This window comes from Pongo pygmaeus, chromosome 5 (genome assembly GCF_028885625.2).
Source record: "Pongo pygmaeus isolate AG05252 chromosome 5, NHGRI_mPonPyg2-v2.0_pri, whole genome shotgun sequence".
Taxonomy (NCBI): domain Eukaryota; kingdom Metazoa; phylum Chordata; class Mammalia; order Primates; family Hominidae; genus Pongo; species Pongo pygmaeus.
Window position 1 is genome coordinate 28,355,344 of NC_072378.2, and position 25,385 is coordinate 28,380,728.

The window sequence follows — 25,385 nt, forward strand, 5'->3', positions numbered from 1 at the left end:
AGGGGGTTATGGGAGGGCTCTGGCATCCGGGATGGAGGCGCGTCGCTTTCTGTGGCTGGCGCTGGATCCACCCTGGGTCTCTAGCCAGGGCTGCAGAGAGGGTAGAGCCGTTTCTTAGGCCAGAGTGGAGTGGGACAGGAGGTGCCGAGAGACGACTGTGGTGGCTTGGGACATGGAAGCGCTGCAGCCTTCGAGCCCGGCATCCAGTATTGCAGCCGCCGCGGCGGCCTGAGAACTCGAACCCTCTCACGCGCGCGCAGCAGGAGGAGCGGCGGAGGCGGAACAAGACGACCCTCACTTACGTGGCCGCTGTCGCCGTGGGCATGCTGGGGGCGTCCTACGCTGCCGTACCCCTTTATCGGCTCTATTGCCAGACTACTGGACTTGGAGGATCAGCAGTTGCAGGTCATGCCTCAGACCAGATTGAAAACATGGTGCCTGTTAAGGATCGAATCATTAAAATTAACTTTGATGCAGATGTGCATGCAAATCTCCAGTGGAACTTTAGACCTCAGCAAACAGAAATATATGTGGTGCCAGGAGACACAGCACTGGCGTTTTACAGAGCTAAGAATCCTACTGACAAACCAATAATTGGAATTTCAACATACAATGTTGTTCTGTTTGAAGCTGGACAGTATTTCAATAAAATACAGTGCCTCTGTTTTGAAGAACAAAGGCTTAATCCCTAAGAGGAAGTGGATATGCTAGTGTTTTTCTACATTGATCCTGAATTTGCTAAAGACTCAAGAATGATTAATATTGATCTTATCAGTCTTTCTTACACTTTTTTTGAAGCAAAGGAAGGGCACAAGTTGCCAGTTCCAGGATATAATTGAAGTCAGCAACTAAGTCTTCCTTCAAAGTTGTGATTTTTGGGAAAATCATGTATCCTATCTTCTCAAAGGAGAAATATTGTACAATAATATGAAGCCTTATATTTTAAATAATTATTTTTTCTCAACTAATTTATTTCACTTAAAATTGAGAGAACAAGTTCAGCTGTTATCATAAGAAACCCACATGCCTAGCTAGAATATATGACTGACTATTCAATACCATACCGAAGAGTTTGATAGTATTAAAATAAGCCGCTTTGTTTTTTAAATATGCAGGCATGGGTTCAGCTTAATTCTATAGTTCCCTTCCAGATTATTAACTCTTCATACTTATAGCAAAGAATCTGACAATATTTTTCAAAAATGAATGCTCGGGGTTATTTGTTTCAAGTCATAGGCCAGAACTTCTGACCATGTTTATTATATCTAAAAGAGTTGGTTGCTATTTTCCTTCATTATGAACAGTCAATATTTTAAAAGCTCAAAGTAGAAGAGGAGTCACTAAGCCCTAACAGCTTGTCCAAAGATTTAAATTCTTATTTCAAATTTGATTTGTCCTTTAAGATTTAGGGCTATTTTATATTCAGAGTTCTGAATAGATAATTACTTTGAAATTGTAGTATCATGAAATAGAAATAAAATACATCTACTAAGCTGCTAGCCAAAGCATCATCATTACAAGTCCATGAATGTTAAAATGTACAGGTGGGATTGTGAAGATTTACTGACATCAAAAGTTCTTCTGGAAACAAACTTTTGTAAAAAAAAAAAAAAAAATTATTAAATTATTTTAATAGTGGTTTATTTGTCATCAAATGTACAACTTATTCTGAATATTTTCATTTTCTGTGTTCCAAATAGAAATGTTAAGTTGCAGTAAAAAGAGAAAAAAAGACTATTTAGCATTACAAATAATCATATTTAAAGGCCACCCAACGTACAGTCTAGTGACCTGTTCAGGAGACCTGAAATATAATTAAATGACAATCATCAAGGTTTTAACAATTTATAATTCTAAACCAGAGAATTATAAAGAAGTGCAAATTGACTTTTATATCCAACTTTAGTTAAATGAAGGCACTCAGTATTCTTCCTGAATAATACATTCAGTTTCTCACATTTTATGCTTTCATCTATTCACAATTATTTTGTAGTAAAATAATCTACTCTTATCACAGCTGTGTGACGATTTCTAAATGTAGGAAGGCCTGTGAAACATATGACACTGCAGTTAAATTGGTTGGCCTAAGGACTAAGTAATTTTTCTTCTGCTGAAGTTTTAAGTGAGTATTTGTTCCAAACAAGTTCTGTCGAAATCTCATGCTGTTGTCAGGAATCAATGTTATCCTGGAACTGTTATTCTTCTATTTAATCTTCATTATAGCAGAAATGTTCCAACATGGCTTTGACATGTTGGTAGGTATTGTCTTCCAGGCTTCAAAGCTGCACAGAGTCTACCCTTTAGAGAATTGGCACCTTTGATGTGGCTAGTGAGCTGATCATCCACTTTCTTCTAAAATAAAAAAGAAAATGTAAAAAAAAAAAAAAAGACAAAAAACACATCCTTCATGATTTCATTTATATAAGGTTCAGAACAGAATAAACCAATATCTGATGTTAGAAGTCACAACAGGGAGGAGGAAAGGAACAGAGTTTAGCAGGGAGCACAACTGGGGCCTTCTGGGGCACAGGTAACGGTTCTATTTCTTGACCTTGGTAGTGGTTATATGAATGGTTTTACTTTGCAGTATGTCATTTCACCGTGCACATATTGTTATGTATTTTTAAGTATGTGTGTATTTCAATACTTTTTTAAAAAAATATGCAAACTACTCATTTTAGAGCTGAATAAACCAGAGCTCAGATACATGAACTGTGTTGCTGAGCTCAGCAGACCCAGGACTCATATCCAGTTTTCCTGATCCGCTAGCTCCCTTGGGTTTGAGGGGTTAGTTAACTAGGTACCCTTACATGTGGATCTTTTTTTTTTTTTTTTTTTTCCGAGATGGAGTCTTGCTCTTGTTGCCCAGGCTGGAGTGCAATGGCATGATCTCAACTCACTGCAACCTCCACCTCCCGGGTTCAAGCGATTCTCCTGCCTCAGCCTCCCGATAGCTGGGATTACAGGCGCCCACCACCACGCCCGGCTAATTTTTGTGTTTTTAATAGAGATGAGGTTTCGCCATGTTAGCCAGGCTGGTTTCGAACTCCTGACCTCGGGTGATCCACCCACCTTGGCCTCCCAAAGTGTTGGGATTACAGGTGTGAGCCACCGCGCCTGGCACATGTGGATCTTAAAGGTGCCATTTTTTTTGGTTGCAAGGTCAACAGTGTCCATTAGACAAAAATGCAGTTCTTAGCAATGCTTAAACATATATGACAATCTTTTTACTCAGCTATTTCACTTTTTGTGAAATGTATCCCAAATAGAGATAGAAGTGGCCCTGTCTATATAGGTCATGTGCTGTGAATAACAGTGTTTTGGTCAACAATGGGCTGCATATAAGACAGTAGCCTCATAAGATTATAATGGAGTTGCCCTATACAGGTGTACTATTTTTAAAAAAAGTTTTAGAGCATATTTTTATTGTACCTTTTCTACTTTTAGATATGTTTAGATATACAGATAATTACCATTGTTACAATTGCCTACAGTATTCAGTACAGTAATATGCTGTACAGGTTTGTAGCCTAGGAAAACGGGCCATACTATGTATCCTAGCTGTGTAGTAGACTATATCTAGGTTTCTGTAAGTACATTCTATGATGTTCAAACAATGATGAAATTGCTTAATGATGCATTTCTCAGAATGTATCCCTGTTGTTAAGTAACACATGACTGTGTGTATGTACACACACACACACACACACACACACACTATATACGAAGCCTAAAGTGACCTAAAACTATTATATAAACTATAAGGCAATAAATTTGATCATGTGGAAACATGGAGTAATTTTTTTTTTTTTTTTTTGAGACGGAGTCTCTCTCTGTCACCCAAGCTGGAGTGCAGTGGTGTGATCTCAGCTCACTGTAAGCTCCACTTCCCCAGTTCACGCCATTCTCCTACCTCAGCCTCCCGAGTAGCTGGGACTACAGACGCCCACCACCACACCCAGCTAATTTTTTTGTATTTTTAGTAGAGACAGGGTTTCACCGTGTTAGCCAGGATGGCCTCGATCTCCTGACCTCGTGATCCCCCCGCCTCGGCCTCCCAAGGTGCTGGGATTACAGGCGTGAGCCACCGCGCCCGGCCACATGGAGTAATTTTAAAAATAAGGGTGGTTAATAAACAATATAACAAGTCATAAAATTCTAAGTACCTGACAAATATATCTATTTATCAATCTCTCTAAATAGACAATTTGAAGAAATAAAAATAATTCTTAAATTAGGGAAGTAGGGATAAGTTCTTTCTAGTAGTAGGAAAAAAACTAGATATTTTTTCTTTAAAAATATCTTTTGAGGCTGGGCATGGTGGCTCACACCCGTAATCTCTCTGCTTTGGGAGGCCGAGGTGGGCGGATCACTTGAGGTTAGGAGTTTGAGACCAGCCTGGCCAACATGGTGAAACCCTGTCTCTACTAAAAACACAAGAAATTAGCCAGGCATGGTGGCGTATACCTGTAATCCCAGCTACTTGGGGGGCTGAGGCACGAGAATTGCTTGAACCTGGGAGGCAGAGGTTGCAGTGAGCCAAGATTGCCCCACTGCACTCCAGCCTTGGCGACAGAGTGAGACTGTGTCTCAAAAAATAGATATATAAAATGAAAATATTTTTTGATATCACTTCAAATAGAGTTAAACTGCATTTTTAAATAAAGCTTTTTAATGCTATTATTTAAGGAAGCATGATGTGTTAGGGACTTCTAACTCAGAGATTTATCTGTTCCTGTTCCTCACTTCCTCTTTTCCCTTTCCTTGCTTTATCCCCACCACCTTCCTAATATTCACTAAAACACCATTGAATCTCTTAGTTCTGATTTTGTTCCTTGCGCTCCTTCTCTCATTCGTTCATCTGTTTACTGATCTTTCATCACACATTTCTTAAGAGTTGGTTCCTGCACTTAAGAACTTGAAATGTTATATCTTTATTTGGGACTAGGGCAGAGACTGTTTGCCTAATAAATAAGTATTCTCTCCTTTTTATCAAGTAACCATTACAATTTTTATCTTGTACACTGGCACCTGAAATAAAGATTACATTTCTTAGTTACCTTTGTAGCAAAGTGTGGTCATGTGACTAAATTCTGGCTAACTAGATGTAAGAGTTTCTGCATTTTGAGAAGACTCCTTGAAAATTGCTGACTTAGCTGGAAGAGTCCCTTTTTTTGCCCTTCCTGCTGACTAGAATGCAGAATTGATTGCCAGTGCTTCAGTAGCCATGGGAAGAGAAGCTGTACACAGAGGACAGTGACAAGGTGGAAGAGACCTGGATTCCTGATGATTCTATAGAGCAAAAGCAACAACCTCAAACTATCTACCTTTGGACCTCATTTACATAAGCTGTTAGTAACAGCTGATCATAGAGTCTGACATAGGGTGTCTATGCTTTGACTACCTACCTAGGGTTTTCCTTCCCTTTTTAAAAAATGTGACCCCCATCGCCTCTAACTGAACCCACCATCTCTGCTTCCTGCCTACAAGAACTGATATCTGGGAAATACAAGTTTAGCGGGGAGAGGGTGAGGAGTTATAAAGAAATGATGCTTATGTGGTAGAAAGAGTGTAGGTGATCAGAAAAAAAGGGACAACAGATAAAAGAAAAAAGAGAGGTGAATATAAGGGAGGAAAAAGTGCAAAAAAAGAGTAAGAGAGGAAGCACAAGTTGCATTGCACCAGGTGGTTCAACAGACATTCGGCAAATTATAATGTTCAAAATACTCTATCATCATCTCAGGGTCTTAAGTGTCCATAGCTTGAGTTACCCTTAGAGGGTGTCACATTTGGAGGTTTAAGCCCTCACTTAGAAACCTAGAGGAAGTTCAAGGTCTGTTCACTTGTAAGTATATAGCTAATCATATGAAAATGATAGCTCCATTATTAACTGATAGTAATATCTGACTCAACAAAAATGGTAGCTAATGTCCTCAGAGTCACTCAGTCCCTAAAATAACATTCATGTGGGAGCCATGGTAAAGAAGAATATTTCTCTAGTTCACCCATCCTAGGGTATACTGTACTCTTGTCATTTGTGACCTTCCTTGCTTTGAACCTTGCTACCTGTCTTCTAATCCAGTGAAGTTTCTAGTTATCTTTTTATTTGCATCACACACCACTTTGTTTTGGGATCTCAGAATTCCTCTTGAGGTCCAGCCCATCTTATTTTTTTCTGTACTAGCTAAAATAAAGATGCCTGAATAAGGAGCACTTCCTCTTGGGTCTATCCTACCTGGATGTCTGGTGTACAGTGGCATCAGCCATTTATACAATACCATCTAGAAAGGATCTTCCTCTGACTCTCATTGCAGCCTGGTGTATGTCTGGGTCAGCATCACAGGCTATCTCCCGCATAAGGTGACCAATGCCTACTTGAGTACTAGTGTTTTCCAATATCTCCAGAAAGGGATTGCTCTTCTCTTCCTCAAGAAGCAATATCTGCTCCCCTTCCCCCTCCCCCTCTCCCTCCTTTCTTCGGTCTCCCTCTGTTGCCGAAGCTGGACTGTACTGCCGTGATCTCAGCTCGCTGTAACCTCCCTGCCTCGGGCTCCTGTGATTCTCCTGCCGCAGCCTGCCGAGTGCCTGGGGTTGCAGGCGGGCGCCGCCATGCCTGACTGGTTTTTGTATTTTTGGTGGAGACGGGGTTTCGACGTGTTGACCGGGCTGGTCTCCAGCTCCTGGCCTCCAGTGATCTGCCCGCCTTGGCCTCCCGAGGTGCTGGGATTGCAGACGGAGTCTCGCTCACTCAATGCTCAATGTTGCCCATGCCGGAGTGCAGTGGCGTGATCTCGGCTCGCTACACCTCCACCTCCCAGCCACCTGCCTTGGCCTCCCAAAGTGCTAAGATTACAGCCTCTGCCCGGCCGCACCGTCTGGGAGGTGAGGAGCGCCTCTGCCTGGCCGCCCATCGTCTGGGATGTGAGGAGCGCCTCTGCCCAGCCGCCCCATCTGGGAAGTGAGGAGCGCCTCTGCCCGGCTGCCATCCCATATAGGAAGTGAGGAGCGTCTCTGCCCGGCTGCCCATCGTCTGGGAAGTGAGGAGCGCATCTGCCCGGCCGCCCCGTCTGGAAGGTGAGGAGCACCTCTGCCCGGCCGCGCCGTCTGGGAGGTGAGGAGCGCCTCTGCCCGGCCGCCACCCCGTCTGGGAGGAAGTGAGGAGCGCCTCTGCCCGGCCGCCCCGTCTGGGAGGTGAGGAGCACCTCTGCCCGGTCGCCCAACGTCTGGGAAGTGAGGAGCGCCTCTGCCTGGCCGCCACCCCGTCTGGGAGGAAGTGAGGAGCGCCTCTGCCCGGCTGCCCCATCTGGGAAGTGAGGAGCGCCTCTGCCCGGCTGCCCCTTCTGGGAGGTGAGGAGCACCTCTGCCCGGCCGCCCCGTCTGGGAGGTGAGGAGCACTTTGCCCGGCCGCCACCCCGTCTGGGAGGAAGTGAGGAGCGCCTCTGCCTGGCCGCCCCGTCTGGGAAGTGAGGAGCGCCTCTACCTGGCCGCCCCGTCTGGGAAGTGAGGAGCCCCTCTGCCCGGCTGCCCCGTCTGGGAGGAGAAATTCTTCTGTCTTGGGATGCTGTTGATCTATGGCCTTGCCCCCAGCCCCCTGCTCTCTGAAACATGTGCTGTGTCAACTCAGGGTTAAATGGATTAAGGGCGGTGCAAGATGTGCTTTGTTAAACAGATGCTTGAAGGCAGCATGCTCTTTAAGAGTCATCACCACTCCCTAATCTCAAGTACCCAGGGACACAAACACTGCGGAAGGCCACAGGGACCTCTGCCTAGGAAAACCAGAGACCTTTGTTCATGTGTTTATCTGCTGACCTTCTCTCCACTATTATCCTATGACCCTGCCATATCCCCCTCTCCGAGAAACACCCAAGAATGATCAATAAATACTTAATAAAATAAAATAAAATAAAATAAAATAATAAAAATCTCTTCCTAAAAAAGAAAAAAGATGTTATCTTTAGTTCCTAAAACTAAAAAAAAAAAAAAAAAAAGAAGCAATATCTTATTTTCAGAAGGCAAACCCAATTGTCACCAAGTTAACTGAAAGCACACAGGGTAGGAGCCCAAGAGGGTCACTAACATTTCACCGAAGCCCATTTTTAATGACACATTAGGGGTACTGCTACACAATCTCTAGGAGGTTCAGCATTCAGAATGCTTGTTTATTCTAAACACGGTTATGGTAAGACACATGTAAAATTTGGTTGGCCCAAAAGCAAATGCAACAAAAACAAAAATAGACAAATGGGCTTAATTAAACTAAAAAGGCTCTGCACAGAAAAAGAAGCAATCAACAGAGTAAACAGGCAATCTACAGAATGGGAGAAAAATTTGCATTATGCCTCTGACAAAGGACTAATGTCTGGAATCTACAGGGAACTCAAACAACTAAAAAGAAAAAAAAAACAAACGACCCCATTAAAAAGTGGGCAAAGGACATGAACTGACGTTTCTCAAAAGAAGACATCCAAGCAGCCAACAAACACGAAATACTACATAGCCATAAAAAAAGAACAAAATCATGCTCTGTGCAACAACATGGATGAAGCTGGAGGCCATTATCCTGAGCGAAATAAATCAGAAACAGAAAATCAAATACCACATGTTCTCACTTATAAGTGGGAGCTAAACAATGGGGACATATGGACATAAAGATGGAAACAATAGACACTGGGGACTACAAACTGGGGGTGGGGGGTTGGGATAGGAGTGAGAGTTGACAAATTACTCATTTGGTACAATGGTCACTATTTGGATAATGAGTACACTAGAAGCCCAAAGACCATTTTGCAATATATTCATGTAATAAACCTGCACATGTACTCTCTGAATCCAAAATAAAATAAAATCTTAAAAAATAAAAAATAAAATAAACCTAAGAAGACCTAAAAAATTAATAAAATCTGGTTGGGGAAAAAACAAAGAGGGCATTCTGGGTGTAAAGGGGGAGAAATGGAAGAAAAAGGCATGGAAGCTTCAGTGTACATAGGGTGGCTGGGGAAAGTGAGGTCACTCTTATGGATTCTATGGCATTCAGTGAGATGTGAACTCAGATGGAAGGCCTTCCCATATTCATCACATTCATAGGGTTTCTACCCAGTGTGAATTCTCTGATGTCCAGTAAGATCAGAACTTCCACCAAAGGCTTTTCCACCTTTGTCACATTCATAAGATTTTTCTCCTGTATGAATTCACTGATATTTAGTGAGGTTTGAACTTTCCCTGAAAGCCTTCCTACACTCATTGCACTGGTAACATTTGATTAAGGTATGGAATCTCTGCTGCTGGGTAAGTCCCGTGCTGTTACTGAAGGTTTTACCACATTCACTGTACTCATAAGGCTCCTCCCCAGTGTGATTTATCTGATGTTTAATAAGGACTGAGCCTCGACTAAAACTTACCACACTGATTACACTAAGGTTTCTTACCGGTGTGAATTCTGAGATGTTTAAAGGGGGTTGTGTTTTGACTGAAGACTCTCCCACATTCTTCATATATAAAGGGTTTTTCCCCTGTATAGATTCTCTGATGTCCAATAAGACCGATGTTGTGCATGAAACTTTTCCCACACTGATCACATCTGTGTTCTTTGCCTTCCTTTAAATTTCCTTGATGCTTTTCAAACCTGTCCTTGCATTCATGAAGGTCTCCAAAATGAGTATCCTGTAAAATGTTGCTGCTTCTGCAGATTCTACCAAACAGCGACCTCTGTGATTCTATTCCTTTGCATGCTTCCTGCTTTGGAGCCAAATTACCAGTCTCAGGTTTGGTTTCACTGTCTAAAATAGAAAATGAATCATTCAAATATCACTTTATTTTTTAACTTTTTATTATAAAAATTTTTAAACAGAATGGAAATGTCACCTTTTTTTATTGATGAGATAGTAAACTCCTGAGGGATCATTTATTTCCTTTTTAGCCATGCTCCCCCAACAATCAGTAAATACTTTTACAGTTGAGTTAAGGAAGGAAAGTGCTAGAAAGCAAAGGTGAAACGGACATATCCTAAGAATAAATAATCTATATAATACTAAAGTGGGATTGAGAATAATCTTTACCTCCAAAACAGGATACAAATCATCAGAGCATATTGAAAAAGCCTAAGTGCGTAAATAAGTTAGAATTGCATTCAAGGGCCAGGTGTGGTGGCTCACGCCTGTAATTCTAGCACTTTGGGATGCCGAGGCGGGTGGATTGCTTGAGCCCAGGACCAGCCTGGGCAACATGGCAAAACCTCGTCTCTACCAAAAATAGAAAAATTAGGCAGGCCCATGCTAATGCTCGTAGTCCCAGCTACTTGGGCGGTTGAGGCAGCAGAATTGCTTGAGCCCAGGAGGTGGAGGTTGCAGTGAGATGAGATTGTGCCAGCCTGGGCAATGGAGTGAAACCTTGTCTCAAAAACAACAACAACAGCAGCAGCAACAACAACAACAGCAGCAACAACAACAACAACTATAGCAGAAAGGCAAAAGTGTATTTATACCATTGCTTGGGGAAAAAGCCCTTTTGTCTTAATCGTCTCCCAAATAAGGCACTGCTTGAAGATTCAGCGTAAACCAACAATTCCTTAATAAACAAAGGTCAGTATTCCTTTATAAACACAATAAAAAATACATTTTAGTAAAATTTGACCTGAAGAAGATAAATTGTGTACTGAACTCATTTAAATGAACATCCCACCTGAACTCACAGGAAATACTAGAAAAGTACTGACTTCTTAGCTCTCCTAATCATTTCATTGCTGTTTGCTGGAGACAGATTCTTTTTAAAAAGGGTCAGAATGTAAAAAGGAGGATACTTTTTAAATGGAAAGCACATTTGGCATACAGAGAATGTGGAAAGGAAAAGGGGTACCTAATCTATACCGGAGTGACAAGTAGGGGAAGGTATTGATAAGAAAAAAGAATTTAATGTGGAAGAAGATAGAAATGTAGTCAAAGTGAAAGGCTTAAAAGGCAACTTCATCACTGATGGGCAGAGAGCACTTAAAGGGATAGAGGGTATAGACAAGGAAGACATAAAAAGTAACAGAATGGTGTGATAATTTAATGCTTTAATGAAAATCAAAGATGGATATGTGAAAGCAAATAGAATAAAAATATTTTGCTTAAAAGGCCAAGGATAAAGGCTCTACTTTATAAAGACAGAGACAGATGGGTCAGGGAGGGTTTCAAGAGAGAGAGAGTTAGGGTTAGAGATGCTAACGAATAAACTATAAAGGATGCCTCTGGTTGGCCAAACAAGAGTCCTTACTCTTACCCACCTCCCCAGATAGATTCCTCCTTTTCCTCCTTCCCTCTTTCTTGTGGAGAATAGGGTTCCAAAGTGTCATCCTTGAGCAGGGTTTCTATGTGTTGGAGGTGATAACATGGTGACTGCTGTGCAGCTCCCAGAGATATCACCTCCTCCCAGAGCACTTCCAGTCCACCTTCTTGGGATGTGCCTTGGAGACAATTAGGGACCATTAGGCTTGAGAGGAAACTTCTGTGGGAACTAGATCTGAAACCTCAAGAAACATTCCTATGGAAATAGAATGGGAAAAAGGGACTCAACAGAATTAGAAGGAGAGATGAGATAGAAAAACGAACTGACACTACCAGTGAAGCCTAATAGGAATTAAACCTCAGTAATGTTGTCTTCACTGCTTCCCTATTGACTTAACCATTAAATGCTCACTTTGCTACCACAAGACACAGCTCCTCTTCCCACCTGAAATCCAGGATCATCAAGTTCTCTCTGCAATCTTCCAGCAAAGACACAGCTTCATTTCCATTCAATGGATGATGCTCTTGTACCCAACACTGGAGCTCCTCGGATGGGATGGACAGGAAATGCTGCAGCACCAGCAGTTCCAAGATCTGCTCCTTGGTATGATCCTCTAGTCATAGCCACTTATGGCAAAGTTCCCAGAGTTGTCTTAGAGCCTCCCTGGGTCCAGGTGTCTCCTGCTAGCAGAGCTGTCTAAAGCATTGGCAGAAGACTTCCTGGCTGGGCTGGCTGTTCTACTGCAAGTCAATTTCTTGTATAAAAAGAGTTATTTTCCTCCATTTTTACTATCACAGTTCCCTCCTGTTCTCCATCCTGTATGATACACTCTGTAACCATTTTCACTCAGGAGTAACTGCAGATGGGTTTATAATCCAGGGAGATTCACCTTAAAAAATAAAGAAAATGTTATTCAAAGGTGAAAAACTTCCATCCGTTTTTTTTTTTAACTACATGTACTAGAAAGGCTGCCTATGCCACTTTAGAAAAGAGTTTTGAGGTTTTGCTAACAGTGATATAATTTGAGGATTTTACACCTCAGTAATGGAAATTTATATGACTATTTTATAAATAAAAAGAGTAATCTTTTTCTTACCAATGTTTCCTGTGCTCACTCTATTTCAACTCTTTTCTGTTCTAGATATGTGAAATGCATTCCATGCAAGGGCCTTCACACCTGCTTGGAATACTATTACCCAGATATGTGCATGAGACATTCCCTCATTTCATTAAAGTATGCTCACAAACCATTTCCTCAAAGAGGTATTTCTAGCTCATCCTGTAAAAAAAAAAAGTAGCTCTCCACCACTATCTGCCCTCTTACCTTACTATATTTTTTTATAACACGCATCACCCCCGACATTAAAACATATAATTAAAAGGCAAATAAAATCTGCTTTTTGTTTGTTACCCTCACAATAAGTGCCATAAGAGTAGGGGCTTCATCTGTGCTGTACACTGCAATACTTCCACTGCCTAGAATAGTGCCTGGTATGTAGCACGTCATTAATAAACTATCTGTTGAAATACAGAATGACTAACAAAAGGTATTAACTGTAAGACTCACAAAACTTATTAAGGAATCATTTCCTTTACACTGTATGATAAACAAACATGATTAGAGAAATAAGGCAATGAAAATATTAAACAGAACAGGTCCACAATTCCTTTTCCACAAATTCAAAATCCCGCAAAGCTCTGAAAACCAAGAGTGTTTTCATAAGTCATTTGATGGCAATACCCAAAGTAACATAAACATATTTTGTAACAAAACTTGGCTTGAAATGACATGAAGCTATTTACAGTCAGCATAAATATTCATGTTTTATTACAGAAATATTAATAGGCTTGAATACGGGGCTTCCCCAGATCTCTGGGGTATTATGCATATGTAGCACACATGCATCATACTGCTTTTAAAAAATCCTTCAAAAATCTGATTTCTAAAACACTTTTGACCCTAAAGATTGGGGAAAATTTCCCTGTTTTCTATGTGTCAAGGCCTCACCAGATTCCAAGAAGGCCACCCTCTTAAATTCAGGAGTCCTGCTTCTCCAAAACTTCCAGAGAAGAGGAGCCTGATTCCAAGTCACCAAGACAGGCTGGCTAGGGGTACGGAAGCCAGGGTTAGGGTCGGGCACGAAGCTCTGTCCTCTTCGTCAGGGGTCACTCCAGGAGACCAGCTAATGGCAGCTCGAACTGGAAAGGAGAAGAAGGGGTCTACACCCGGCCCAGGGTCAGCCTAGAGCCCAGGTCCTACTCTCTTGAAGCCCTGAAAACCCTGTCATTAAAGACCAGCCAACATCTGGAAGTGTCGGGGCAGCACTCTAGGAATGTTCATTTCCATGGTTTGCTTCTTCCAGCCATCATCCTATGATACCATTCTGTGGTCTCTTCCTATTACCTGAGAATTCCTGCAGCAAAGCATCTCCCTCCCGTATCAATGCCTGGTTAATCTAGGAATGGCTGTCCAGTCTGGAGAACCTGATCTTTCTTTCTTTCTTTCTTTTTTGCCCGGGTTTATCTTCTCCTCTCCATCTCCAGCCATCCAAATCATCATCTTCTCATTCCCCCAACCTATGTCAGTTCCCCGGTATGTATTCTTCCATATTTTTCTCCCTGTACGGTAAACAGATGTACACATTTATAAGCAAATACAGAGAGACAGTGTAGTGTTTAAGAGCTTGTTTTCTGAGCTTAACTTGTATACCTTGATATCTTTGTGCTGTGGGTCAAGTTACTTAAATTCTTTATGTCCCATATTCCTTACCTGTAAAAGAACAATAGTGGTACGTACAGCACAGAGTTACTGTTGAGTATTGAACATAGAAAGAGCCCCAGGAGCACATTAGATACCAAGGTCTAATACTATACATATATGGGATTTGGGGGGAGGGGAAGGGGAGATAATTTTATTTTGTAAACATGAGGTAATATCATATACACAAATTCTTGCATGTAGAGAGGGTCTTACTCTGTCACCCAGGCTGGAGTGCAAAGGTGCTCACTGCAACCTCTGCTTCCACAGCTCAAGAGATCCTCCCGCCTCAGCCTCCCGAGTAGCTGGGACTACAGGCAGGCCACCACGCCTGGCTAATTTTTGTATTTTTTGTAGATACGGGGTCTCACTATGTGCCCAGGATGATTTCGAACCCCTAAGCTCAAGCCATCTGCCGGCCTTGGCCCCCCCAAGGTGCTGGGATTACAGGTGTGAGCCACCACGCCTGGCCATATTTTCTTTATACCTCTAGAATCCTACTAGAAAGTGTTGTGAGTCATCTGGAATTAAGCATTATTTAAAATGGCCCCAACGTGTTTATTTTAATAGCTAATTTATTAACAGTCATACTATTCCAGTTTGTATTATCATGAACAAGTTAGCAATATACACTTTTTTTTTTTTGAGACGGAGTCTCGCTCTGTCACCCAGGCTGGAGTGGAGTGCTGCAAGCTCCATCTCCCAGGTTCACGCCATTCTCCTGCCTCAACCTCCCGAGTAGCTGGGGCTACAGGCGCCTTCCACCGCGCCGGCTAATTTTTTATATTTTTAGTAGAGATGGGGTTTCACCATGTTAGCCAGGATGGTCTCAATCTCCTAACCTCATTATCCAGCAATATACATTCTTATGCACACCTGTTTTGCACAGACAATTTTATTTATAGGATATAGGTTCTCATAAGTAGTATTGCTAGGTGGAAAAACATATGTATTTTTAGCAATAGATGCTGTTAGTTTGCTTTCCAAAAGGCTGTAACCACCTCACACTTCGAAGAGCAACAAGTGTTACAACTTTTCTAAATTTTTGGTCAGTTTACTGGTATCTCATTTTATTTGTGGATGTGTCTCAAATTCACATCTCCAGATTTGATTTGAATCCATGATTAAATGTCATGATTGTTTTTCCTTCTATGTTTAAGTGCCTTAAAGGCATCTCAAACAAAACATGTTCAAAGCGAAACTTGTAATCTCTGCACCCAAATCTGATCTTCTTCCAACATTCCTTTTGTTCACTTGTCCAAATCAGAAACTTGGGCATTTCTGTTTTTTAACCCTCACATAAAATCCATCAAACTCCTATCAAATTTATCTTCAAAATATTTATGTATTTATTTATTTTATTGATGCATAATATTTGTACGTATTTATGGGGTACAGGTGATATTTTGTTGCATGCATAGAATGTGTAATGCTCAAGTCAGGGTATTTAGGATATCCATCACTACAAGCATTTATCACTTCTATCTGTTGAGAACATTTCAAGTCCTCATTTCTAGCTATTTTAAAATGTATGATAAATTGTTAATTATAGTCACCCTACTCAACTAACATTAGAATTTATTCCTTTAATGTGACTATATGTTTGTATCCATTAACCAACCTCTCTTCACCCCCACACCTACATCCTTCCCAGCCTCTAATAACTATCATTCTACTGTCTGCCTTCATTAGATCAACTTTTTTAGTTCCCACATGTGAGTATATGTGATACTTGTCTTTCTGTGTCTGGCTTATTTCACATAGCATAATAATCTCGAGTTCTATCCATGTTGCTGCAAATGATATGATTTTCTTCTTTTTTAATGGTGGAATAATATTTCGTTACTTAAATGTACCACGTTTTCTTTATCCATTCATCCACTGATGGACATGTACATTGATTTGGTATCTTTGCTATTGTGAATAATACTGCAATAAACATGGGGGTCCATGGATCTCTTTGATATATTGATTTCCTTTGCTTTTGATAAATACCAGGAGTGGGATTGCTGGATTGATAGTTCTATTTTTAGTTTGTGAGAAACTCCATAGTGTTTTCCATAATGGCTATACAATTTACACTCCCACCAACAGCATATGAAAGTTCCCCATTCTCTGCATCCTCATTAGCATGTTTTTTTTTCATCTTTTGATAATAGTCATTCTAACTGGAATCATATGATACCTCATTGTAGTTTGATTTGCATTTCCCTCATGATTAGTAATGTTGAGGTGGTGCATGCCTGCAGTCCCAGCTACTCAGGAGGCTGAGATGGGAGGATCGCTTGAGGCCAGGAAGTAGAGGCCTCAGTGAGCCGTGATTGTGCCACTGCACTCCACTCAGACAGAATAAGACTCTGTCTGAAAAAGTAAAGAAAAGAAAGAGAGAACGACAAAAAAGAAATGGCAACCATCATCCCAGAATTTGGTAGCTTTCATTTTCGTACATTTTAGATTGTGCATCTATCTATAACTTTAAAAATATCCATAAGTGGTGTGTGTGTGTGTGTGTGTGTGTATATATATTTATATATGTTTTAAAACTGTTTCTTTACTAATCTTTTTTGCTTAACACTTTACATGTTTTGTGTTTTGTTTTGCTTTGTTTGAGAAGGAGTCTTGCTCTGTCACCCAGGCTGGAGTGCAGTGGTGCAATCTCGGCTCACCGTGACCTCCGCCTCCTGGGTTCAAGCGATTCTACTGCCTCAGCCTCCTGAGTAGCTGGGATTACAGGCACGTGCCACCATGTCCAGCTAATTTTTGTATTTTAGTAGAGATGGGGGTTTCACCATTTTGGTCAGGCTGGTCTCGAACTCCTTCCTGGCTTCGTGATCTGCCCACCTTGGCCTCCCAAAGTGCTGGGATTATAGGCGTGAACCACCGTGCCTGGTCGTTTTCACTACTGTACACTATTCCAGATTATAAATGTACCCCAATTTATTCATCATTCTCCTATTGGTGTGAATTAAATTGTTTACAAACAATGTTGTCATGAACATTCTTGTACATCTTCTTTTGTGCATGTGCGAGTACATCACTAGTGCATTTAGCTTTTTTAAAATGACATTTGCCCAATAGTGAAATTGCTAAAGGGGATATGTTTCTCTTTATTGTATTGGATGTTGTGAATATTTGACATATTTGTGGCTACCCAGAATACTTGGAGCACCCTTCCTATAACTGTGACTTTCCCCCATTATAACTCCTACCTTTTTAAGGTAGGTGCTAGAAAAACCCATTTTTTAACTTCCCCTGCAGGTAGTGAGCAGTCATGTAACATAGGTTTTGCCAATAAGACGCATTCATGAAAAACTTCAATTTAGAAGAGAGCACTGTGAGGAAGGGGATGCTATGCAGAATTCTGTAAATGAGGTAGCAGTGTGGTCATATTAAGAACCTTTAGAAGCAAAAGTGACCAAGCTCCATGCTGTAGTGTAGTGTCCTGTGTTTCGTGCTCATATTGAAAGTGATGATAATTATCCACTGTTGTGGGATTGCTTGTATGAGCAGTCTGGGAAGTCTGGGAGTGAAATTTGGGCATTTTTTTTTCCTGACTGCATAATTCTAGTGTTTCTCTGGCCTTTCAGGAGACTCTAAGTCAACTGATATTCTTAATAAATTCTTATACTATTTCATCTGTAGAGTGGATTCTGATGCTTGCAACTAAGAATTCTAACAGAAACAGTTATTCTCAACCCTTCTTCTCTCATGGTACATAAGTAAGTGATAATTGTATAACAAACTGGAAGTGATGTATAAAGCTGCTTGTGGCTAGAAGCAACCAGAACTAAAATTATTAATTTCCCATGGTCTTGCCTGGCCTCTCTAAGGAGATCCATATCTCAACAGCACACCTGTCACACATTCATAGCCCAACTATGTGCCGCAATGTGCTAGTTGGAAATCTGTGCACTAGATATTGCTAAATTACTCTCAGTTTATACTCCTTCTAGTAGTGTGTGAGAGTTCTTGCTGGTCAACATCCTCTTTGACCTTTTTTTTTTTTTTTTGAGACAGAGTCTGGCTCTGTCGCCTATGGAGTGCAGTGGCTTCTTTGACTTTTGATATCCCTGGACTTTAAAACTTATTCCAGTTTTATTGGTATAATTTTATATATGATTTTTAAAATTTGCATTTTTCTATTACTAGTGATAATCTTCTAATTTGTATTTCCTTATTTGTTGATTACTGGTTTCATATCATTATATGCTTTCCTCTTTGACTGCTGGTCTTTTTATTACTCATTTTTAAAAAGCTCTTTATACATCTTTGATATTTAGGATTCTTCACTTGCCTGGGTTGCTTTGAAGGCTGCAAGAGCATTTGTAGTAATTACACATTCATAATTTTGTATTCTACTTTTCAAAAGGGTCCCCCAGATTATACAGGATTCAGGTTCTACAAAACCTGGATCCATCTCTGACATCCCAATTGGAGGCCCATCTCTCTGTTTTGCTTATTGGTGTCTTCTGAGGCACAGAAGATTTTATGGTTAATTTAGTTAAATTTATTTTTATTTTTATATGGATTGTACTATTTGGATATTGTTTAAGAAAAATTTTTCTAACCCTATAAGATTAAAATATGATCTTATATTTTTTTAAATGATTTAAAATTTTGTTTTTATAAAGTAATATTTTACATTTAGGATACATTTTGGAGGGGTATGATATGAGTCAGTGATTCTGTTTTATTTGCATTTTTCTGCATGAATACTCAATTGTCTCACACTTGTTATTGAATAATTCATTTTTCTTCGCTAATCCTCAGGCCCATTTATTTATGAATAAAAGTATTTTTTTCTCTTGGTTCTTCTTTCTATTCTGTTTGTCTAGTTGTCCATCTATGACTACAGTTGAACAAGGGTATATCAAGAGGCAACTAAGTGAATCATCTGAGCTTCATATGTATTCCACCCTGACCTCACTATGTAAAAACAGCTCTACCTTCTCTTCTCTTCTGATCCCTGGACACAAGGATCTCAAAATGCCTAGGTGGCAGTTGTAGCTTTTACTTCAATGGGTTTCTTGCTATATCCCCTGGCAAGAGTGGACTGTCTTTGAGACTAGGAGTCTAACTTTGCCAAGCTCAGAATTGTGGGAATGGGAAACACAAATCCCCAAGTGGTCCACTGGAAGTAATGATTAATGGGGCCACTCCTGCTTCCATGTTTTGGTTCCTGGACTCACATTTTCTTCCTTTTGGAGGAGACACAGCACCATTTAGGAGCTCTAATTCAGTAGTACATACGTTGCATCCTGGAGAATGCCTTATTACCTCTGAGCTGGTGCTGCAGCTGTGCCTTCAGCAAGCCAGTTCAACTCTCTGTCGGACCAGGTGCTTCTAGATAATGTGGTTTGGAATAGGACCAGTGAGTCCCATCACGGGCTTACTAGAAGCGGGTCACCTCGCCAGTTTGTATGGTCGCACACTAGCTTTTGTGAGATTCAATGCATATGAACCCAAATATCTCTAGATAGTGGTCTTGACTGGGGCTATATGAACAAGAATGTTAAACCCATACCAGGAATAGGTATCTATGTGAGATTAAACCCTGCCTGCCTATGGTAGAATGGGTCTATTATTATCAACCTGCCAAGTGGCTGGTTCTTTTCCTTGAGGAATAGAGACATTGAAAGTCTTAGCATTGGTATCTATTGCTGGCACTTTGGACCTTTACAGGCAGCACCTGTTATTTCTGCTTTGGTAAATGGGAGTTTATTCTGTTGCACTCTTGTGTAATCTTTATCGCTGCCACCTTGGCCACTCCATTCACATGCTCATTGTGCTAGTTATGTGTCTGCTGGTTGTTATGATAATTGCAGTCCCTTGGTTGCTGGTGTTTAAGCTCTACCTTCTTACTTCACATCCCCATTGCCAGCCAATGGGGAGCTCTAGAATAAAGGTTTCTCACTAGAGAAGTCCCAGGTATGTGAGAAATCAGCAGGCCCTTGTATCTCCACCATCTTCAGTCTTTGGTTTGGAGCTCCCTGGCATGAGGTTGGCCTCAGATAGAACGCTGTAGCAGATCTCAAAGGTTGTTACAGTTAGAGACTGTTAGGTGACAGACTCTAACTAAAGGAAGATCTGAGCTGTACACCTTTACAGGGGCAGCTGAATTGTGAGTGTTGATTGCAGCAGTGAATTGGCCAGACCAATTAGCCAAGCAGTGCTGGACAGGTGCAGGCAGACCTTATGGTCTATGATTATAGTGTACCTCGGAGGCTTACAGACAGCCACATAGCGGTCTAAGGCCATGATGCCAAGAAGGACATATTCAGTACAGGCTAGCCAGTGAAATACATAGGCCTGGGCCATACAGCCTATTTAAGCGATGTTCTTGTTGGGCCCCCCCAAATTGAACAGCATTTGAGGTACTGTTGTGGTGGTGAAACAGAGAACTAAGAAGGAAAGACTGGTGAGAAAGAAATACATAGGACTATGAAGTTGGGAATCTAGTTGAGAGACCAGAATAATGGCAATATTTCCCAACAATGTGAACATGTAGAAGGCCAAGAGGACAGAGAAGAGAAGAAAATCCAGCCATGGATATTTGATAAAGCCCATGAGAATGAAATCCTCTGGGAAACTTTCATTCAAGTACTTCACTGAATTTTGACGACACCAACCTGCTAAAATCAAGTAAGATAAGAGTGATTTTTAAAAAGTTCTGAGTTGGTAGAAGTCCTGAAGACAGAACTTTTTCTAGGAAAAAATAGTTTTAGTAGGGAGAGATGGGAGACACCCTCAATAGAAATCATAACAATAATAATGAATAATGAATCAGTGAATGAATTAATGAATATAATGATTATTATAATTAACATTATGAAGTAATATTTGAAAAGCTCTTTCAGTAAAGAAAGTGGTTTCGCATTTTTCCCCCTAACTCAAAACCATGTGTGATAGGTTAGTAGACTTTAGTTGTTATGGCTTTTACGTCTGACTAAAGAAATCAGTGGAAGGTGGGCTGCATATTCTCCCAGATGCCTGGCAGCAAAGGGAGTATGTCACCTCAGTTTGGTTAATCAGATGATTCTACCCCTGACTTGAGTCTGGGTAGAAATTATGCAAAAGAATGAAGAAGGAGAAAGGGATTGTCAAAAGTACAGAGAAGCTGCCTTCCTCGATTGATGTCCCATAATGACAACTTCAAAGGATGTGTCCTATATGCTTTCTTCCAGGGGTGGGGTCTTGGTTGTTTTGCTTCTCCTCATTTCTGCCTTTTGTGTGTGTGCCAAGTTTTATTCTTTACCTTTCTCATTGATTCTATGAACTACTATTCTTCTAATATTTTCTTTTTGCTTATGTTATCAGACTTGCTTTTCTTGTTTACAACTGACTAATACAGAAAATGGCATCAGATAATGAATTGAAAATATTCTGCAGGTCTCTTGTAAGTCAGAGCACTGATGATAAAGAGTAGGACCCAAGAATTAGAATGAGGGTATATGGTACATACAGAGTGTTCATGGTACCCCACCCCCACCTTCCTATTCTAGATAAGATGGTCTTCCTCTTTTGTCTGATAAAGTTGCCTTGCTTGAAAATCCCATACCATCAAGAGAATGAAAAGAAAATCCATAGACTGAAAGAAAAAATATTTGCAGAAGACATATTTGATAAAAGACTGTTAAAAATACATCAAAAAGGCCAAAAAAAAATCAATGATAAGTAAAACAGACAACCCATCTAAAACATGGGCCAAGGTTTTAACAGACAGCTCACCAAAAAAAATATACAGATGGCAAATAAGCGTATAAAAAGATGTTCCACATCGTATGTCATCAGGGACATGCAAATTGAAAAAATGAGATACCACTACACACCTAAAATGTTTGAAATTCAGAACACTGATGACACCAAATACCAGTTCGGGTGTGGAACACCAGGAATTCTCATTCATTGCTGGTGAGAATGCAAGATGGTACAGTCACTTGAAAGGCACTTTGGTGATTTGTCACAAAACTAAACATAATCTTACCATATGACCTAGAAGTTGCACTCTTTGGTATTTACTCAAAGGAGTTAAAACCTTATGTCCACACAAAAATGTGCACACAGATGTTTATAGCTGCTTTATTCATAATTGCCAAAACTTGGAAGCAACCAAGATATCCTCCAGTAGGTAAATGGATAAACTATGGTACACCCAGACAATGAGATATTATTCAATGCGAAAGATAAATGAACTATGAAGTCATAAAAAGACATGCAGGAAACTTAAATGCATATTGCTAAGTGAAAGAAGACAATAAGAAAAGGTTACATACCATATGATTTCAACGATATGACATTCTGGAAAAGGCAAAACTACACAGACAATAAAAAGATCAGTGGTCACCAGGGATTAAGGGGGAGGGAGGAATAAACAGGTGGAGCACAGAGGATTTTTAGGGCACCGAAACTACTCTGTATGATACTATAATGGTGAACACATGTCATTATAAATTTGTAAAACCCATAAAATGTATAACACCAAGAGGGAATCCCAATGTGAACTATGGACTTTGGTTAATAATGATGTGTCAGTGTGGGTTCATCAGTTGTAGCCAATGAACTACCCTAGTGGGGATGTTGATAATGAGGAAGACTATGCATTTGTGGGGGCAGAGGGTTATGAACCTAAAATTGCTCTAAAAAATAAAGTCTTTAAAAAATACTGTACCTCCTTACTGAGACGGACACATGGTAAAAGGAAGCCGAGTCTTCTCATGGCCTTCTCCATACCTATCAAGTAAACAGGGTTAGATCCTAGCAGGCTCTTCCAAGGCTAATTAAAAACAAAGCTGAGCAAAAGGATAATACATAAGAAACATTGCAGGAGTTTGCTAGTTTGGAGCAGAGATTTGGAGACTAGATGTGAGAATGAATTCTGAGAGTGCTTTACCAAAGAAAGTAGATATTTATTTATTGTAATGATTACCTCTACCAGAGAGAATTGTTTCAGTCTGCTGGTTGGATCTATAAGTGTGGCTTTAATTTCTTTCTCTGCTGGGTGACTAAAATCTGGTTTTTAAAGTGATCTACCTAAACAATGTTGATTTATCAATATTCCCTTAGTGTGTGGTCTAAGAACCCTGAAGGGATTGTGGGTATATGTAATACATTAGTTACGTCAGTAAATAAGAACAGACTGGTTATGAAGACAAGATCATTATTGCACATGGCTCAGTTGGTTTCAAAGGGAAAGGACCATATCTACAATCAGTCTACACTCTTATTCTAAGCTATTTTAAATGAGTGACATCATGTGATGATGGATCAGCACAAAGTAACCCCTCTCCTTAAAAAGCAACTCAAAGTACAAGAAACCTTGACTTTTATCAATTCTATCTTTATAGTATATGAAGGAGAATGTTTTGTATGGAATGTGAGTAATAGTGATACATGCTATTGTCATGTAAAACAAGAGATAGGCATCTAATTCATGATTAACTAAATTTTTTTTTCAGAGACAGGTTCTCACTATGTTGCCCAGGTTGGTCTCGAATTCCTGGACTCAAGTAATCTGCCCACCTTGGCCTCCCAAAGTGCTGGGATTACAGGTGTGAGCCACTGCACCCAGCGAAGTTAACAACATTGATGTGCTAGTATAATTAGAATTCTTGAAATGAATACACTGAGAGAGGTTTCTACTTGATCTAGATCTGCATCTCATCTTGCACTTGTACTTGAAGCTGGAGCAGGCTTCTTTATAGAAATCACATACTCCTTACCCAGCTGGTCTGCCTTTCATCTAGCTCCAAGCCAATAATTACGTTATTTATGCCACTTTGGATAACTATGTCAAACCCAAGAAATTCTTCTGGTTAATTCTATGCAAATCTGCTTATTCTTTTATTTTTTCTTGTTTTGTCCACCTATGAACCAATGTATCTACTCTTCATTATGTTAGTTTGTTCTTATTGGGTTTTGGATTATGCATTTAATTAGGCCATTTTATCTTTGTGTCGTAATTGTTTAATGTAAATGTTCAAAATATACATTCATGCCTCACATCTTCATAGATTTTGATTCTGTAAGTCATTGGTGGACCCAGGAATTTGTATTTTCAACCAGTACTTCAGATGATGCAAGTGGTCTTTGGACCATACTTTAGAAATATTTATACTTTAGGAAATTATTTATTCGTTAAGAATTATTTGAGCACCTATTAAGGATTATTCGCTATTCTAGGTGCTACGGGTACACAATTGGACAAAATAGATATTGCCCTTCCAGATCTTACAGTGAAGTTGTAGGGAACAGAAGCCAGATACATAGATAAATAACTAATGGGTCATGTGGTGATAAGTACTAGAGAGAATAATAACTCAGCACAAAGGGATATAAGGCATGCTAAAGGGATTTTTATTATATAAGGAAGTTGACGAAGTCCTCGCTGATAAAGTGACATTTTGAGCAGAGACCTGAATAAAGAGAAGGAAGGAGACGTGAAATTTGGGGAAAGAACATTCAGGTAGAAGGTACAGCATAAATCTTGAAACAGAGGTGTACTGGGTGTGACTTAGTAGAAGCAAAAATATACTGCAATAAGAGCTCAGTAATTGTGGACTGCTTGTCAGAAAAAGTAAAAATTTTAGCTGTCTGTTTAGAGAGGAAAATGAGAATAGAAAGAATGGATAAAAGGTCATAGGTAATTTTATATTTCTTCTAAATCATAAGCCTTACTCACCAAGAGTAAGTTCATGTCTCCAAATCCAGTTTTCAGATGGTGCAGGTATCCCTCAAGATCACCCTTTGAATGGGAGAGCTAAATTTGCCCTGCGTCTCCTCTGCCTCCCACTCAGAAGGAATTAATTTCGAGCATTTTGTATGTAAAGAGTAAAGTAGTAACTGCAAGAAATGATATGAAATACATGGCTCCTCCATTTAAAGACCTTATCAACTAATCTTAGAGACAAATATTTCATAAGATGAAATACATTCAAAAGAAAATTATCATACTTACAATTCCCAAAACATAGAATGTAGTCTTAATGTTAAAATTCAGAGAATATATTAGTTGATTATTCAGTCATTTATTTATATAGTCACTCATTAAATTAGTATTACTTATATGCCTGCTAAGCATGGAGCACCATATTACGCAGTGTGGGATAGGAAAAACCAACCATACCCCCCCTCTGTTCCAAGAAAACTATACACCAGGACCTTTCTACATGTGCACAAATAACTAACAACAAACAAGAATGTGCTAAGTGTCATCCTCGATGATTGTCATCAAGAGTTTGAAAATGGAATAAATTACTTGTAAGTAGGAATCCAGCCGATGGTGGGATCATGAATGTGAACGCTATTTTTTTGTTTGTTTGTTTGTTTGTTTTCAGACAGTGTCTTGCTCTGTCTTCAGGCTGGAGTG

General features: G+C 40.1%; 2 protein-coding genes across 3 annotated transcripts; one reads left to right on the forward strand and one right to left on the reverse strand.

The window, feature by feature from the left end:
• Positions 1-2,321, forward strand: LOC129038716 (cytochrome c oxidase assembly protein COX11, mitochondrial-like). Its single transcript, XM_054492104.2, has 3 exons — positions 1-655; position 1,070; positions 2,274-2,321. The coding sequence occupies exons 1-3, from the start codon at positions 9-11 to the stop codon at positions 2,319-2,321; spliced, it is 696 nt and encodes a 231-aa protein (XP_054348079.1). The 5' UTR covers positions 1-8.
• On the reverse strand, positions 1,911-24,850 carry LOC129038717 (zinc finger protein 135-like). Of its 2 annotated transcripts, XR_008503213.2 has the most exons (6): positions 24,699-24,850; positions 22,689-22,750; positions 13,973-14,032; positions 13,667-13,881; positions 11,707-12,151; positions 9,351-9,776 (listed from the first exon to the last, which is right to left on the reverse strand). XR_008503213.2 is itself a non-coding variant. In XM_054492105.2 (3 exons), the coding sequence occupies exons 1-3, from the start codon at positions 11,460-11,462 to the stop codon at positions 2,339-2,341; spliced, it is 567 nt and encodes a 188-aa protein (XP_054348080.1). In that variant the 5' UTR covers positions 11,463-11,517; the 3' UTR covers positions 1,911-2,338. The 2 variants fall into 2 exon arrangements, 1 of the variants encoding a protein (XP_054348080.1); XM_054492105.2 differs by lacking the exons at positions 11,707-12,151; positions 13,667-13,881; positions 13,973-14,032; positions 22,689-22,750; positions 24,699-24,850 and adding exons at positions 1,911-2,352; positions 11,261-11,517 and having other exon boundaries at positions 9,426-9,776.
• Positions 24,851-25,385: the final 535 nt, after the last annotated feature.

Excerpts from the sequence above, each read along its gene's own strand:
- LOC129038716 (XM_054492104.2), top strand. The coding sequence starts at position 9 with ATGGGAGGGCTCTGGCATCCGGGATGGAGGCGCGTCGCTTTCTGTGGC.
- LOC129038717 (XM_054492105.2), bottom strand. The coding sequence starts at position 11,462 with ATGGTCCCTAATTGTCTCCAAGGCACATCCCAAGAAGGTGGACTGGAA. Across the intron at positions 9,777-11,260 it reads GGAGGAATCTATCTGGGGAG|ACAGTGAAACCAAACCTGAG; the intron begins GTGGGTAAGAGT and ends TTTCTATTTTAG.